Below are 17,929 nucleotides of genomic sequence, written 5' to 3'. Positions count from 1 at the left end.
AGGATTCTCTCAGGTTTCATGACAGTTTAACTCAGTGAAAGTCGCCCGTTGATGTGAATCTGACACATTTTAGCGTTTAAACTGAATCACAAAAGCACACCAAACACCACCTCTTCGCTGCTTAGTTGTACGTTGAGTTAAAGGCCTTCAGATGCAGCTCACTGAAGCTCCGTGCTTCTTAAAAAGATTTGAGCAGAACCACTCACAAGCACGTCTTTTGTTCCCTGCAGATTCCAGGCAGAACAGTCTGATGGGAGCGCCTCCCTCCTTCCACCAGCCCCAGTTTCCAAGGTGAGTGTGCTCTTTGTGAACCTGCATTAACTGGTGGGAAGTAAAGTTCGCACTTAACATGCTAACTTCACCTGTGTCGATGGATACGAGCAGCTTTTTGTGGTGGTTTGTCCTGGACTTGGTCCTCCACTCGTCTCTAATGCTCCTCAGATTTGTGTGTTTTATTGGTGTGAGTCATGTGTGAATTAAACATGTCCAGGCCTGTGTGGTCTCCACATTTCCAGCCTGTCCGCTCTGCCTTCCCTCCGTTGGGGGGCTTCGTCCGAATTAAGATTTTTTCTTGTCGCTCTAAAACAAATTTCTCTCGAGGAGGTTTGTGCAACTTAATGAGGCATCACTAATGCTGTTGGCGACCGCGGCGTTTCCCTGCGCCTCGGCCTGGCCCGCACAGACTGGCTATTGATTCTGGCTCCAGACCTCTCCAAAGTCCTAATCAGGTTCTCTCGTTCAACTTTTCAGGCCTATTGTGGCTCCGTGTCACCTCAGGTCAGTAGTTATTAGCGGCGACTGAAAACAGTTTCTTTAACTACTCAGGACAGGACCAAATGAAATGCAGGAGGAACTTGGAGAGAGGGGATTACGGATTCCAGCGCTCGGTTAAGTCCGCCGCTGGCCAGAGTGTGACATGGTTCAGTAATGAGGGATGGGGCTGCTGCTCTCAGTTTCTGCTCTCTTCATTGTTCCTCAGAAGAGATTTAATATCGCCGCTGGATCGGCACATTGTCCGGTGGCTGTTTGGAGGGCCGCGGCGTACTGGCTCTGCACTCGGTCCCACGGATGCAGCCCGGCCGCCTCAATTCAGGAGTGAGGGCGACTCGGGCCATATGGGAATATGGTTCATTTCATTTCATGTGCATCGATGCTAAGTCGTCTCTGAGGAGAGGCCGTTTTGACTCTTTGACAGCTCGATCCCTCGGTAAACTCGAGTCGATGGGGATTTTAAGGAGGCCACTTTAAAGCAGAATTGAAAGCTGACTTTTTGGCTCACTTGGGTGGAAATTTTCCAAACATGAATTAATCTTAACTTCTTAAGTTTATGAAGTTGGTCAAAGCTAAATTATTTTTTTTCTCCTCATTTTAATGAATAAAACATTCAGACTGCTGCAAAGAATACACAGGTTGTCCTTATGTGGTTTTCATTTATCGCTTTAATCAAACAATGTGCAGATAAAACAGGTACTCGATCAGTAAGTGAAAAATGGACTAAAATGTCCTGCTTCTCGTCTTTTTGTCTGCAGGTTCACACAAATACACGTTTACCAATAAAAGGTTTTAAACTGTTCAGAAGGTTTTGGCAGAATTTGAAGCCCACAGCGATGCTGCTTTTACTCCCTCCACACTTTTGTAAATTGTAAAGCCACTGCATCATTCAGCTATTTATGGAACAGGACAGCTCGGCGCTCTGATTCAGGAGACCAAACCAGCAGATTAGAGTCTGCATTAACCCAGTGCACATACAGCGGTGACTGATTTTAGACTGCTGTAATTAGTGAGCGTAAGTGGACGGCTATCAGCAGAACACCTGAAAATAAGTCGTAATAATTCTGTGGATTCTTTTTTAATTTAACTCGTCATTTTAGGCTGTTTTGTTAATATGATATAAAACCCAGTGCTTGAAGCTTATGTGAAGAAAAAATAATAATTCTGAAAAGTACTTTAAACATATCACATCTTGATTGTAAATACTATAATAAAATAGTATATTTTCGTCTATCACACAAGTTTGGTCGTAAATTTAATTTAATGTGGTATTAAAGGGTATTTAAGTATTACGTTTACTGCTTTTTTGTTATGGAAAAACAAAAAAGACATAATGTGTTTAAAATCCCCAAGAAAGGAAAGAAAAATGAAAATGAGTCTGTTTAATTCTTTATCATTGCTTATTCTTGTCTAGTTAATAAGTTCAAATTCTTTTGTGTGACGTTACTATAATATTGAAGTTTGGGGTGTTTAATATACAGGAACATGTTACAAATGTTCTGCTGAAGGTGCTGAAAGAGAACAATTCTTGCTCTAAAACTTGCTTAATGAAGGTCTTACAAATGAAGTAAGTGGAGTGTTTGTTCACTCTATTCAAATTTTTTAAGTTTTTCTTAAAACTTATTATTATTGTTGCTGTTGTTATTATTATATTCTCTCCTTTTTGTCCAAATTAGGAAAAAAACTATTAAGTCTTATTAAACAAAAATGATATAAAATGTGTTGTGAGGGTTTATAATAGGGATGCACTGATCATGATATTGGTGATTTTTAAATTGTGATTAAATGTCATCTTATGCCAATCATTCTGTTTATTTTAGTTCTTGTATATTTGTATTTTTTACAGTGACAGGAAAATATATTACTCTTCATTATAACAAAAAACTGAACACGTTTAAAGTTTTCCATCTCTTTCATGTCATTTTTAAACTTTTAGCAAATTCCAAATATAATTAAACTGTCAGGTGAATATTTCTGCCCTCTAACACTGGTTAGAGGCAGATATTTGGTTTATCGGTGCATCTGTGTTTTTAAAGGACTCCTTGTTGTTACCTGTGGGAAAGTATTTCTACTTTTCTAACCTAAGGTGTCTCTTACTCATTGTGTTGGAGCTTTAAAAGTTTGACGTGCAGATTTGACGTGTCTCCAGGCAGCAGCAGCAGTACAGGGGCGGGGGTCACGGCTGGGATCGGGCCATGCAGACGCAGCAGTCGGCGTATCAGCAAAACTGGAACCGTGGCGGAGGCTCGGGGCCGGGCGGCTACCAGCAGCAGCAGCAGCAGCAGCAGCAGCAGCAGCAGCAGCAGCAGCAGCAGCAGCAGCAACACTATGATCGCCGTAGAGACGACTGGAACGATCGCAGAGACAACCGGGGGCAGCACCATCAGGTAAATGCGACGTTTCCATGCACGCTGATTTGTTTACAACAAGTGGAGGGCAGGGCTAAAACTTCTATCTTCACTTTATTTTGGCTTGTTTTTATTTGGAAAAGTTAAAGTGAGGCTTAAACGGTTTCTGGGCAGATCTCTGAAGCAAATGCAGAAGAAAGAGTCTGATTGGTTGTTGCTCAGTTGCTTCAGATTGAAATCGGGAAACTTTTTGCTTTTTGGGTTTGTTTTTTAGGATTTTTGTAAAATATTTAATTATATATAATTTTTATAATATTTTTAAGTATTTTCCTTTTAATTATATACTTTTGAATTGTGAAATACTTCATAATACTGTTGGAGAAGTCTGGTGTTTTTGTGCCTGATTCAGTGCTTTGAAAGAAAGTACTGTGTGAGCTGTAAAACCCAGAAACACTCAAATATCAGCAGACAAAACATAAAAATTCTATATGAATTTATGAGAAGCTGAAACTTGAAGAATTAAGAAATTATCAAAATGCTTAATTTTATAGAGTGAAATTATGTTTTTTTCTAGAAATATTAATCATTCGGAATAACTGATCAGAATTTAACCAAAACAGAAATTTCAGAATGTCTGTTTTGATAACTTTTGATTCTCATCAGACAATAAAAGTTTCTTTCTGAAGCATTTTACGTGAACACTTTAGCAACTCTCCTCTGATTGGCCAACAGAGTTTGATAGAAATTCTAACCGGAAACTTTAAATAGTTTCAGTAAAGAGTTGTTTTACAGTATAATAGTGTTATTCATGTCAGCATGCTTTTATTCTGAAAGGAAAGCATGGAGACTGCAGTTTTCTGGCGTTCTTTTAAAACTAGAGCGAGAGAAAGTTCAGTGTGTAAAATATGGAAAAGTAAAGAGAATTTTTTGGCTCAGTTTATCTGTGGGTCTGATGTGTTAAAATATCAGATCACACACATTCCAACAACAGTGTGCTTCGTTTTATTGAAAGTTTTAGGTTTATTTTTAGTTATTTTTTTAAACAGCAAGACCTTATTTTAAAAGTCTGTGTTAATCTAAATTATTTCCTCAGTTAAAAATTATTTCAGTGAGGTTTTATTTCATTTGATTTTAGCATTTAGTAAAACAAGAAAAAAATGTGACGGATGTTTAAATTCTTAAGCTTGTGGCCAAGACTTGCACTGCTCGTGCTAAATGGGTGGACTAATTAGGAATAAAACCCCCAGTGTCATCTTGTCTTTATATCACTATAACTTTAAAAAAAAAAAAGTCTGACCAGTGACCATGTAGACTGTTTTAATACAAACAAAAAACAATTAAATTTTTACAGAGAAAATCTTTGTATTAACCAGTTTTTCTGTTGTTATATTATATGCTATACTTTCATTGTGAAACACTTTGGGATATTTATCAGTGAAAAGTGTTCTGTGAATACATTTTACTTACTTAAATCTTTTAATACTGTTTTAATAGTGTTGTGCTTGTTAAAGTTAAAGCTATTCATTTGACCTGATCCATATTTATTGTTGTAAAGCTGTAATCCTATTTTAAACCTCTGTGTCTATTTCAGGGCTACAGCTCCGGCAGAGGTTACCCTCTCCCTCCTCCATCCAGAAGATACAACTGGAACTAAACTCTTAATGATGTTGGGATTTTATGGAACGGGGAACTGTTTTTAGGGGATCAATGTCAACATCTAGCTTTTTTTTTCCACATTTCATATTATTGTCTTGTACAAGGATGTTTTTTCCTTTATTGTTCTACTTTGGAAAAAAAAGTGTGTTATGTAATCTCTGATTTTTATGATGAAGCCTCTTAAACTTGTAAAATGCAAGTGAGTGAAGGACAAAGTGTCCCGCTGTGATTATTTTTGAGAGGAACCTCTCCAAGTTGGCTCATGTGTTTCAAAAATGAAAATAAATTCTTCTCAGTGATGTTGGTATATTTGTCTGAGCAGAAATCTCTTTTTTTAAATAAAATAAATAAATAAACCCATTTAAATTTAGTTTAAATATTAAAGGTAAAGTCACTTATTAAAAAAACATAACTGTCCCAATAGACTCAGGATAGTCTTACAAGCAAAATAGTTCATTTTACCCAGTTTCACTGCAGATTGTTGTGTTCATTTAGACTTTTTGGTGAATATTTTGGGATATTTAAAGGTGGAAATTTGATAGAAATCCATTCCATGCCCAAGTAAATGCCGTCCTGTTGGTAATTACAGCTGTATTGATGGAAATGCGTTAGAAAAATAAAAAGGTCCAAAATGAAAATATGATTTATTCAATACTGTAAACAAACGAAAATCAGCTTTAACAAAGGATCTCTGATGATGTGCCTCAGTTCGTTTTTGTCTGTATGAGCGGCTTCTATTGCTCCACTTTGTTGAACCTGCAATAATTTAGTTTGTTCTGGAAATGAAAAAAAAAACATGTGAGAGGCGCCGGAAGCCTCGTCCTGAAGCTCCTTAAATTAAAGTTTCTCTGCGTTCAGTCTGTCACGTCTGGCAAATACCAAAAAGAGAGAGAGAGAGAAAAGACTTAAATGTTTCGTTTAGAAACGTGAGAAGAAAACGCGCCATCATCAAGAGTCAGCGCGAGCCCGCGGCTCGAATTTACAGTTTGATTTGTGCACTTTTTATTGCTCAAAACCGCCTTTGAGTCACTGCGTGTGCAGAAGGAGCCGCACCTTTACGCACGGAAGGAAAACAAAAAGATTGGCGCGTGTCCTGCAGAAAACTCCACTCGGAATGATGCCCTCCTCTCGGCATCACTACCAAGTTCTGCCGTACAGTAAGTTGGAGCCGATCATGCTGTTGGTGTACTCAATAAGCGCAGCGTCCGTCTGCGTCATGTTGATCTGCCCGTGCAGTCCCAGCGGCGGGCTGGGGGACAAATCCTCCAGCTCCTCGGTGGAGGACAGCTGGTTCACCTGCGGCTGTTGCGCGCTCTCCGCCATGGCATCCCCCACGCTGCTCTGCCTGTTCCCGCTGTGGTTCGACCCACTCGAGTCAGTCCGGCAGCCCTTAGAGTTCTTGGAGAGGACCGGGGACACAGACGAAGCCCTGCGTGTCGCTGCGCACAAGCTTCCGCCGCCGCCGCCTTCCTGCTGGAGCTGCTGCGCGGCCTTGTCCTTGGCCTGCCGCTTCAGCTTGTAGCGGTGGTTCTGAAACCAGATCTTCACCTGGTTCGGGGTGAGGTGGATGAGTCCGGCCAGGTGCTCTCTCTCCGGTGCGGACAAGTACTTCTGCTGCTTAAAGCGCCGCTCCAGCTCGTACACCTGCGCCTGCGAGAAGAGCACGCGTCGCTTCCTGCGCGGTGCCGCGTGCAGCGTCACCATAGACTTGGCGGTGGAGTCCATCCCGGCCAGACTGCCCACCATCCCGGGCATGTTCATCCCCGCGGAGGGGCCCATGAATCTGGAAACTTGGAGAAATCACAATCAGAGTTTGGCTTTAAAAAGAAAAAATAATGATAATTAACTAAACTCGTTTAGAGAGGAAAAGTGAAAACGGTAGAAAAAAATTAAAATGTTAAATTGCCCCAAAGTCTTGTGTAAAAATAGGAAAAGTTTGTTGTTGTTGTTGTTGTTGTTCAATAATTAATCATATTATAAGATTTTATCGTTTAAACCAGACCGACAGGTGCGAGAGTCTAATTGGATAAATCAGTGAGTTCAGTTTAAAAGATCAAACATGTTGACGTTAATTTAAAGGCATTAAAAATGCAGTTAATCCGGATTCAATTTGTTTAGGAGCAACAAACAAACGTTTAATAAAACATAAATGTTTTTAAATCCTTCAAATCGTTTGAAAGAGGAAGCCGGATTATTTTAACATGTCTAAAAATCATAATAAAATAACTTAACTCTAACAATTGCTTCAGTCTAACTCAGGCTCGCCTCTCCGGGCCGGGGACGCTCTTACTTGTCGGGTATCGGGGCTCCGGGTTGCTGTACCACGCCGCCGCTGCCGCCCCTCCGCCTCTCACCGTCTCCTGGTAGGACGGCAGGTCTCCGACGTTCCCGATGCCGCCGTTGCAGAACCCTCCGACGGCTCCGGAGAACTGCGGTACCCCGTGGGGCACGTGGTAGGGCCCGCCGGGGGCCAGAGCGGCGGCTGCTGCTGCGCTGGCCGAGCCTGATGAAGAGGAGGAGGATGATGAAGAAGAGGACGAGGACAGGTGGTGGTGGTGGTGATGATGGTGATGGTGGTGGAGGTGAGGCGGCTGCTGCTGATGGTGCGCCTGCTGCTGATGCTGCATACCGGGCTGCGAGACCTGCGGCTGCCGGTAGGCTCCCAGCGGGGATCCGAGGCTCCCCGCTGCGGGGTCCATCACTCCGAACCTGCGGTAGCTGTCCTCCATCGGGCTCAAGATGTCTGTGACTGAGAAGGGAGTGGAGTGCTTTGGGCTCAAGGACATGGTGCGGCCACCCCGTGCCCTCCTGCTGCGTGCGGCTGGATGTGCTCGGTTCTCTCTGGCGGCTCTCTGCCTGCGTCCCCCTCCCTCCCTCCGGCTTCTTGCTTCCTCTGTGTCGCTGGGAAAAAGTCCAGCTGATCGGCAGCAGGAGGAGACCAGTTGCCCTTATCCCGCTGGACCCACATGGAGGGGCGGAGCGACGCGGACACAGCAGCCAACAATGGTAATTGACATTAGAGGTAAGCAGAGAAAATGGTTCAGACCTGCTGCTGCTGCGGATTCTGTTTCCGAGGCTGGATAGAGTCAAAGCCCAAATTCCTCCAAACATCAAACTCATCACCTGATTTACGACGGCGCATATTTACCCGGAGGAGAAGAAGAAAAAGAGCGGCCACCTGTCAGAGTTCTCACAGCGGCTTTCCTTCAGATCGCTCTTTATTGGAACTGAATTTGATGTTTTTTCATTTAAAGTGACCATAAATGTGCCCCACTCCCCCTCCCCTCAACGTGTGACACCTGCAGCTCCTTCGCGGTTTTCTTCTGTTATTGCGCGCGAGCCACAGTGCGCAGGTCTATTATCTCAGTTTCATCTTCCAGTTACGCGCGAGTGGATCTGAGAGTCGGTGAGACTTCCACGCGCGGTTACCGCTTCGTGTTCAAACCACAGCTTTAATCTGACTGCGAGTTTAATCTGCGCGTGTTTTAATCCCGTGTATTTCCCGCTCTCTACATGAATTTTGCGCACGAGCTAATCTGCTCTCTTTGTTCACTCTGCGCGTTACAAAAGTTCACAAAAATAAACCGAGCTAAACTTTTGTTTCTGGATTTTTTTTTATGTGTAACGTATCCTATAAAAGAATATTAAGAAGCTATTAAATCAACCCAAATCATAATTATTTAGTCTGTATTTATTGTTAAGTGTTTATGATGTAAAAATCTTTGTTTCACTGTCTTTAATCTAACAGTCTTTGCCTGTAAATAATTTATCCATTTATTGTTTTATTTGCTCAATTTGCACGTTTGTTTGTTTTTCCTTTTTTATGACATAATGCATCCAAATGAAAGTTTCGAAGAGTTTAAGATTAAATATTTAAGATTATAATTATCAATGAGAGAAATGAGACTACAGAGAGGCTTTTGGCTCTTTTGTAATTTATTTTGGAAAAACGCTAACACGAAATGGAGCTACATGCGTGTGAGCCGAAGAAGAAGAAATGACCCAAATTTTAAAAAAACAAAATCTTTATTTTTACATCCAGATAAATGCTTTGGTTGATTTTCAATTCTTTTTCCAGTAGAAGTGACACTCTGACCTTCATTTTAATTCTACTTTTTCTCGCTAGAACTGCGAGGATATCCAGACTTTTCTCCTGATCTTAAACCTCTTCAATGTTCTCACTGACCGAAAACAATCCACCTTTAAACCTGCACCTTCAGCCATCCTGTAAACAGTCCGAGAAGCCAATCACCTGCTGACCTGCAGCACCACGTCACGCCACGTCCTCTTTGGAGTTTTCACAGATCGAGGCTTCCCCGTTGCAGGAGGGACCGGGAAACAGCCGGGCCAGGACCGAGGCCAGGATCCGGAGCTTCCTCCGGGCTCAGAACTACTGCTGGCGGTAAGTGAGGTAACCCGGCGGGTGCAGAAGCACCGGAACCACCTGAAAGGTTCTACTTTGAGGAGTTGGAGCTCTCAGTGACCTGATGGTGTCTACAGATGTTTCCAGCCCCTGTAACGTTTTATAACGAGAGACGTTATCGCTATTATTAATGAGTGATAGTGCTCTAATATGACATCACTACAGTAAAGATATGTGTTAATGTATTTATGCCGACTTAAAGGATGCTTTAAAGGTTTTTCAGCTGCTCCTTTATATATAAACTCTAATATTGTGGAGACTAGATGCGGGTCTAGTGTTTAATTTATGCCTCTATTCTACTTTTTATTTACTTTTTACCTAAAAGAGACTTTTTAAAAATGCTGCAGTGTCATAAAGTTCCTACAGGGTCTCTGAATATTGTCTGAGACTGTTTAGTTTCTCACATATAATCTCACATATATTTTTTAATATACTTTGTCACAGAGACTCTGTGACTTTATGATGTATTTAAGGTCAAAATACGTGAATATGAAGAGATGCGTTTTAAAGTAATGTAATGGCTTACTCTTCCTCATGGCGGCTTTGTTTTATGCTGTAATCACTGCAGTACTTTACAGAGTTTGGGGCTGTCTGTGTTACTGTAATTAATTAATAGAAAAACTATTTTGAAGTATTACACTATGGTATATAAAATTTCTTAGATATCAGTATAATACTGTTTGCTGCTGTTTCTTTTCTGCTATTTATTGTCTTTAATGTGACCCAGAAAAAACTTTTAAAATGTTACAGTGTAATCTTATTCACACACCTTCACACTTTAAATGTATCCGAGGTTGTTTATGAAGCATTTAAGGTCAATGTAATACTTACAAATATGCAGAGAGGCGTTTTAAAATCTTACCACTACATGCCAAAGCTCTTTTTTGATACTGTCACAGGCACTTAGTGATCTAATGTTCCTTTAATGACTTTAGAAAAAAAAACAAACAAACTATCACATCATCTTAATAATAGTTCAAACTTGTCACATACAGACCTTGAGTGCTTTGGCTGGTCACATATAATTAATCTGTTTTAGGTTTTACTCACTTTATTATTTCCTAAAACAGTTTTTTAAAATCGTTGGTTGTTTTTCTCATCGCTGAAACTCTGAATATGTCTGAGACCTTTTATGATGCGTTTAAGGTCAACTTGGTACAATCAGATTCTTTTGGTCTTATGGTATAATCACTGCAATATTGTAGTTTTAGTGACTCTGTGCCACTTTAATGATTTTCAAGTGGCACACAAAGGCTTTAAAATATTATGCGCTAATATTTTAAAATGTTTATATCATTGCAGGTTTCTGACTCCTTTTGTCTCGCTGTTTATTTAATTTTACATGACCTAACATCCTGGGATTTCACCAAAGCATTCAGGCCTCTGAGCTCTAGTTATTCCACTCATAGTGTATCCAGCCTGATTTTGTGGGTATTGACTTTATGGTCTCCTCAGAGACACTTTCATTACTCCCACATGGACTTTAATTGTGTCTGTGGCTCTTTATGATGTGTTTAAGCTCATGATACATGAATGTATGTTAGATATTTTAAAATCCTCCAATTACTTGTTGGTAGATATATAATCACTGCAGTATGTGCAGACTCTTGGTGAGTCTACTTTAATTACTTTATATGAAAACTTTTTTTTAATACAAAATTAAAATAATAGTAATAGTTTACACCCAATGAGTCTACATACCCTGTGGTGTTGTGGTAAAATTACGAGCCTCTGGTACTCAGGTTTCTCATAATGTGTCCAGTTTGGTGTTTATTGACTTTAATATTTCCTAAGAGGCCTTGTAAAAGTATAATATTCCCACAGGGACTTTTAATGTGTCCAAGGATATTTGTGATGTGTTTAAGGTGAAAACATTTCATGTAAATTCCCTAAAAGGTCACCCTCTAACATCGCCATACTCATGTTCTCTAATGTAAGATTTACAATGAGTTTATTTTAAATTCATTATGGCTCATATGTGTTTTTAGTTTTTAAACTGAATTTCTTTTATAGTGAGTGTTACAGGTAATTATACTGATCGGGTCATTTCCAAATAATAGGGACTATTATTTACTTGTTTAATGATTCTATGCTATCTCAATGACATTATAGCAAATTTTAAAAGCAGCTTTTCTTTAACTCTTTAGTATAAGACGGGAAGTGTGATATAATTATATACAACAGGCCTCTGGTGGTCTTTGTATGTACAGTGGATCTATTTTATTGTTTATTGATGTAATCTTCACCCAAAGAGGCCTTTTGAAAATGTTATTTGATAATATTCCCACGGGGACTTTGAATGCATCAATATAAAGCATTTAAATGTGATGAGAGGTCATCTAGTGTCACAATACAAATGTTCTCTGCTCTGTTATTTTGATTCCAGCTAATGTGGGTTTATTCCTTTAAATTAAATTCCTACAGGGACTTAAATGATGTATATATTACCAGTGATTATGCGGATCAGTTTATTTCCAATAAAAGGGACTCCGTGTTGTACTCTAACATTGAAATCCCTGCAGTGCTGTGCAGAGTTTTAGTGTATCTGTGCTGCCGTTAAGTGATTTTTATGGTGAATTAATTAAACTGAAAGGTGTTTGTTACCCGTAACTAATTAACTGGGTGTTCACTTCTTTATTCTGCTAAATAATCTTTTAAACAACGATCCTATAATATTTCCTTTGGCATTTAAAACAGCAGTTTATCCGTAATAATCCACATGATTTATTTATTGTGTAGTAAAACTAAATGTTCATTATTTTCTCACATTTATGCTTGGAATAAAAAATACCAGACTTTGAAAACAGACGAAATCCTGCATTAAAGAAATGTAAGTTTATATAAATAAAATATAAAACGTAAGAAGTAAAAGTTTGATTTATTATGCACAGCGTTTTGAAAGGTCACAGATGAATCTGAGCGGTCGTCAGATGATTAATGCTGTAAAAAAAAAAGTGCTTCACGAATTTTGCTTCATTTTGTTGTGAAATGTGGGATAATTACAGTCATTTAAATAAAACCACAGTCGAGGTTTTCAGGGGGAAATCTCTCATCGGTGACGACGGGCCCCAATCAGATGCCTTTTTCAGAACAATGTGTTGGGTTTTATTGTGTAAAAAATGTCACCTATTACCATAAAGTAATGTTTGAAATGTGAGATCCTGCTGAATATTAATGAACATTTTTTTAATGTAAAGTAAAAATATCTTTGACAAAAAAAGTAAAAATGTAAAATACAACAAATTCTTCCACACTGTGAATAAAATATTGATTATTTCACGTTTTGTTTTGTTTTGTTTTTAGAGAGGATTTCCATGAGGTTTGTGTTCCTTTAGAGGAAGTTTCCCTTTTCTTTCTTTAAACTCCTGCGATGTCATCACAGAGAACCGTCTCTGTCCAAGCTCCTGATTTATAATCACTCCACAGTTATGTCATGAATGTGGTTTAATCCGTTTTTAGAGTACAGGGAGGTTTGTAGTTCTCTGAAGGACATTAACGAGTTTTTTTAAAATAAGAGTTTGTTCAAGGTCAGAAAATGTTGAAAAGTAATGAAATTCAATTTTTAGCACGCTAAAAGTCAAATACAAAGATTTTGGTTTAGTGAAAGAATTCCACAAAAGTGATTGCTTTTTTAGTGTCAGTCTACTAAGTGATTAATCCAGTAATCATTAATGCTTTAGCATCCTGCTTGTTTTATGGATGCGTAATTAGATTATGAAGCTGGCAGGTGCAGTGGGGGGCCCTCAGTGATCTTACTCACAGCACGGATTCATTTATCTTTATTTAAAGAAGGTAACTGTCAGCTACTCGATGGGGTTTTTTCTCCTGTTTTGATTGATCTGTTCTTTTAATTATCATAATCATCATAAGGAATCATAAGGAATTTCAAAACTATGCGAATATTTAAAGCATATATTCTCTTATCTCCTGTTTTTACTTTAGCTCAGGATTTTTAAAGCACAAAATGTTATTGCTTCAAAGTCCTGTAATATTTGAAATTACAATGACTACAAATGTACATTATTTTTAACATTCCTGTTTTTTAAAAAACATTAATCTTTTGCTGTGTACCAGGAGTTAACTTTCTTTTTGTTTCTCAGTAAGCTGTAAATACAAAGAATGTCTTTACTTACTTTAATTTAAACGAGTAAATAAGGTTTACCTACCTTAGCCATGCTTTTTGTCTGCATACTGAGGAGCTGCATGCAGTAGTGCATACTTTCTTCATTTGCTAATCTGTACTTTTCTCAAAGCATACACCACCTGCTATGGAAAATGCAAAGATTGGTGTGAATGTTTATTTTCCAACTTTGTGCAAAGGATGAACTCATAACACAATGATAGTTAACAAAATAAATTCATATTTCTCTTTTGCAATTTTGGAAAAAAATAATTTAGTAACAGTTGACTTTCCTTTCAAATGTGTTTGCTAATCCAGTTTAATTACATATAAATATCTAGGAGAAACAGTGGGTTTAAACATACGAAGATATGTTAACAAACTTTTAATAAACTTTAATAAACTATGAGCAACTACTTTTATTTTTATAAAAATGTAAAATAAGTGATGACCCTTTTATTGTTTTTTTCTTTGTTTTTTTAAGTGAACTGTATTCATACCAGGGTGGAAAGTGCTTTTAAGCCCAAATAAAATCATCATGACCTGAAATAAAGCATAATTACCAGCCCCACATTGTAACGCTTATAATTTTGCCCCCGCTACGGGTGGTCAAATTTTGCTGTTAAATGAAAGTAACTATGCACTTTATCAGCCATCGCTCTGATTGGCTAAATTCAGATTAATGTACAAAGCAGCCTGAGACCACTGTGTGGTGAGCATGGCTGCAGGATTGTCTATGTTTGAGGGTAACAGATCACTAATCACTGAAATATTTTTAATTTATTACAGCTTCTAAATGTTTTCAACACATCACAAATAATAACCAATGTTATTTCACTCTGGTTGCAAAAAGTGAGCAGTAAAAGTGAGAAAGTATATCCATATTTCTTCAAATGTGTTGCACAAAGAACAAGAATGTAAAAATAAAGTGCAAAGATGTGTTTGGCCTCTTTACCAGGAAAAGGTTGATATTCAAGCATAGCTGCAGCTTCTCTACTGTCCACTTGAGGCTGACTCCAAAAGTGAGTCAATCCACATAGACTGCTATTTTAAAATGATGTAATTTAATCCTAATTTAATTTTTCATGACATCAAAAACAAAACAACACACACAAAAAAAACCCTAACGCTAAAAAGTTGTAGCTGCTTTAATCTATTTGTGTGCAAATTTTTTATTTTAGGGTCTTTACCTTACAATATAAAACACCTTGAGACAACTGTTGTTGTGATCTGGCTCTATATACATGAACTGTAGTTCCTGGCACTTTCAGAGTCCTAATATCCACTAATCGGAGCCTCTGAACACAACTGCAACTCTGTTTGTGCTGCTGGAGAATTTTACTGGAACTGGGTGACAAATAATATGCTTATGTGTGAAGTACAGACCTCCAGTGTGCTTTTGTTAATGAATCCTAAATGTATTAGTCTGTTATTTAGCACTTATTAGCAGGTATCTGTTTGTGGATGCAGCTTGCCAGCCTTAGCTTGCTAGTACTAGCAGACTACTTATCACTCCACCCCTCTCGTCCAAATATGCACCTTCCAGACTCCAGAAAGCAAAACAAACAAACACACAACTGAAAAAATGTTTACAGACCCCACAAATGAATGACCTGTACGGGCACGCTTGGCCATCTTTAATATACAGTCTGATGTTGTTGGAAAATGTGAATGAGTGCGTTACGTTTTAAAAAACTTTTAACTGTTTGATAAATTTGAACTTGTCCTACAGACACCGACCTCCTCCACAGCCACTTGTACAACAGTAATGAACTAACAGATAAACAATTAAATGGCAGAAAAAAAGTTAGATAAATAAATAAATTTAAAAAGGACATTTTATATGAATTAATCAAGACTTATAACTCACAGTATAATTACAGGAAGTGTGAGCAATGAAGTACCAGAATCTTTCTGTAATTTTACACATTTATTTTAATAAATGATGATAAATAATGACAATAAAGTATTTGATTCTTCTGTTCTATAACAGTCCAAAGGGACTTGCTGACAGACTTCTTTCATTTACCACAGCAGTAACCCTCACCTAGAAGAGGCGGTGAGGGGGTTGGGAAATTCAAATCTTTTTACTCAAGGACTCTTAGTTATCCACCTTCAATATAGAATTAAGGAAAAATTATACTGGTTTGTAAAGCTGGGAGACTGTATATGTGTGTGTTTGTTTGAGAGAGGAAAATGGGGCTAAACAGATTAAATTTATCTGATTTTAAAACCACAATCTCGAATATTTAAATCAACCAAACACAAACCTGTGAAGACCTTTTTGTGTCCTGGGGAAGTTTCTCTGAGGTTGGAGGTTATGTTGGGTTTCACAGACAGATTTTGGTTTGCAGTTTAGATTTTATTCCTGCTGTGTTTAATCTGTGCTTCTCATTAGCCTCGATGGCACAGTGAATAGAATAAACAACTACAGGTCCATGTGGAACCACTTCTGCCTGCAGTCTGGTTTGATGTATGAAATAAAAAGGCAGAAAAACGATAAACAGACTGCACACAAAGAAGTCAGATCTGCTGGCAGAAACATATTTGCTTCTTTCTTTCCTTTCAAAGACTCCATCTTCTGATTTACATCAGTCTGAAGCTGCTTAACTCGACTCTATAGAGATTAATGGCATCGGTCTCTGAGGGTGAGTGAACTCATGTCTGATCATTAAAAATAGATCTTCCTTCGAATCATGAATCTGTTTTTCTGTGAAGAAGTGCCCCTGACCTCTGTGAGATCTCTGAATAAGAAGCAGTAAATAAAAAAAACGAGTTAATTTTCACCTAATTCAACAAGCTAATAAACATCAATTTTAACCTGTGCAAGATGTGAGCTGCAAGCCTAAAACTTAACTGCAAAGGAAATTTCATGATTTTACTTGATTATCTCATCAAATTAAGCAACTTTTCATAACCAATATATGACAAGCGTTTTAAAAATATGACACTGTTTTAAATTCAGGCACAAAAGACACCCCGGTGAGGTTTTTAGGTGGAGATTAGAGTTTGTGTTAAAATATGAGCCTTTATCGTCACAGCAGCAGTTATAGACACGTAGTTAAGACCGTTAAATGATAAAGATGTCCACTATGAATTCGAAATGACCAATCGATCCACCCCGACCTCCTCATTATGTTGAATTTGTGCTTCCATCACTACTTTAACCCTGACTTCTTTCTGTTCTTCATGGGCCAATGTGGGCACAAGCTGAGGAGGATCAGCAAACATCTGAAGAAACAGCTTTCTCCAAACATTTCAGCAATGTTGTGCCAACAAAACTTTTCCGGGTTGTTCGCATTCGTATTCGAATATTCGAATATTTGTACGTATGTATTCGTACGTATTCGTACGTATTCGTATTTGCAACTGTTAAAAATAGAACAAAACTGAAATCACATCACATGACCATTATTGTAGACCGCGGCTCCTCAGCGAGTAGGCAGTAGTAGCATGGTAAACAGCAAAACAGCTGGAAAGAGCAACAATGTGGTTTCTTTTAACTGATTTGCTCCTCATCGTTCTGTCTCTTAAATTGATGTCTGGCTTTGTTAAAGGCAACCCTGACAGTGAAAAGGATAAAAACTGTAGTACCTCTAATGGCCACTTGGGAGCAGTTCTAAAATGAGTCAGACCCATAAACTCTCATGTTAAAATGCCCAACTTTGCACGTTTACAGCCTGATGCAAAAACATTTTGGCTTCTAAAAAACGTTTTCCCCCTTCATGTCTGCTAGGCCTCATTCACCTTTCATTCTGAGCACTTGCTGTGTGGTGCATACTATCCCAGACGTTTGTGTCTCAGGTTTTGTATCTAGTGTGTTATTACTCTAGTATTTAGCTGGTATTTGTGTCTGTGCATTACAAAGGAAGCTTGTTTCGGTTGATCTCTTATTCACATGGATCATCCCAGCCAACAGAGCTATGTGTTTGATTTGGCAAATTTTACACCAGGTGCCCTTTTGTACCCAATATCCAACCCACTGTGGGATTTGTGTCTGCTTGAGGGATCTTTGTTGTGTTGGGTGACTGAGCCACTGGCTCTGAAGAAAGCAACATGGTGGCAGCCAAAATGCTAATGATATAGAGCAAACTCTAGGTGCTGTTAGGCTTCATGCCAGTGCCTTTTGGTGTATTTTTAATGATAGTATATGAAATAATTATCTAATCTCCTTTGATTTCTAAGTTGGCTCACTTAAACAAAAATGATCAGTCTCTAATTTTTATTGTAGTTTAATTTTAATGGAGAGAAACAGAACATCAACTAAAAATCCAGAAACACGTTACATAAACGTTATAAATGGATCTGTATGTCATTGAAGGAAATAAATGTTTGATCCTCAAGAAAAATGTGACTTAGAACTTGGTTGAGAAACTCTTGTTGGCAAGCACAGTGGTGGGACATTTCTGGTAGTTGGTCACCAGGTTTGCTCACATCTCAGGAGGGACTTTGGCCCACTCCTTACAGAAACTCTCTAAATCCTTCTGCTCGGCTAATCAAAGCTTCAGCTCCCTCCAGAGATTTTCTGTAGGATTGAGGTCCGGAGACTGGCTAGACCACTTCATGACCTTAATGTGCTTCTTCTTTAGGCACTACTTTGTTGCCTTGGTG

At 38.6% G+C, this 17,929-nt stretch overlaps 2 protein-coding genes across 2 annotated transcripts in view; one reads left to right on the top strand and one right to left on the bottom strand.

The window, feature by feature from the left end:
• The window catches only part of xrn2 (5'-3' exoribonuclease 2), a 46,602-nt gene extending 41,520 nt beyond the window's left edge, over positions 1-5,082 (top strand). The window contains exons 29-31 of the mRNA XM_031751576.2: positions 231-291; positions 2,921-3,158; positions 4,711-5,082. Coding sequence (XP_031607436.1) covers positions 231-291; positions 2,921-3,158; positions 4,711-4,773 — 362 coding nt within the window. The 3' untranslated portion in view covers positions 4,774-5,082. The remainder of the gene's footprint in view (positions 1-230; positions 292-2,920; positions 3,159-4,710) is intronic.
• A 388-nt stretch (positions 5,083-5,470) lies between these two features.
• nkx2.4b (NK2 homeobox 4b) lies at positions 5,471-7,561 on the bottom strand. The gene is made up of 3 exons (XM_031751634.2): positions 7,066-7,561; positions 6,111-6,565; positions 5,471-6,077 (listed from the first exon to the last, which is right to left on the bottom strand). Exons 1-3 carry the CDS (start codon positions 7,559-7,561, stop codon positions 5,913-5,915), a joined length of 1,116 nt encoding a protein of 371 aa, XP_031607494.1. The 3' UTR covers positions 5,471-5,912.
• Between the last annotated feature and the right edge of the window lie 10,368 nt (positions 7,562-17,929).

The sequence above is a fragment of the Oreochromis aureus genome, linkage group 15 (assembly GCF_013358895.1).
Source record: "Oreochromis aureus strain Israel breed Guangdong linkage group 15, ZZ_aureus, whole genome shotgun sequence".
NCBI lineage: Eukaryota > Metazoa > Chordata > Actinopteri > Cichliformes > Cichlidae > Oreochromis > Oreochromis aureus.
This window is presented reverse-complemented; position numbering and strand designations above follow the sequence as displayed.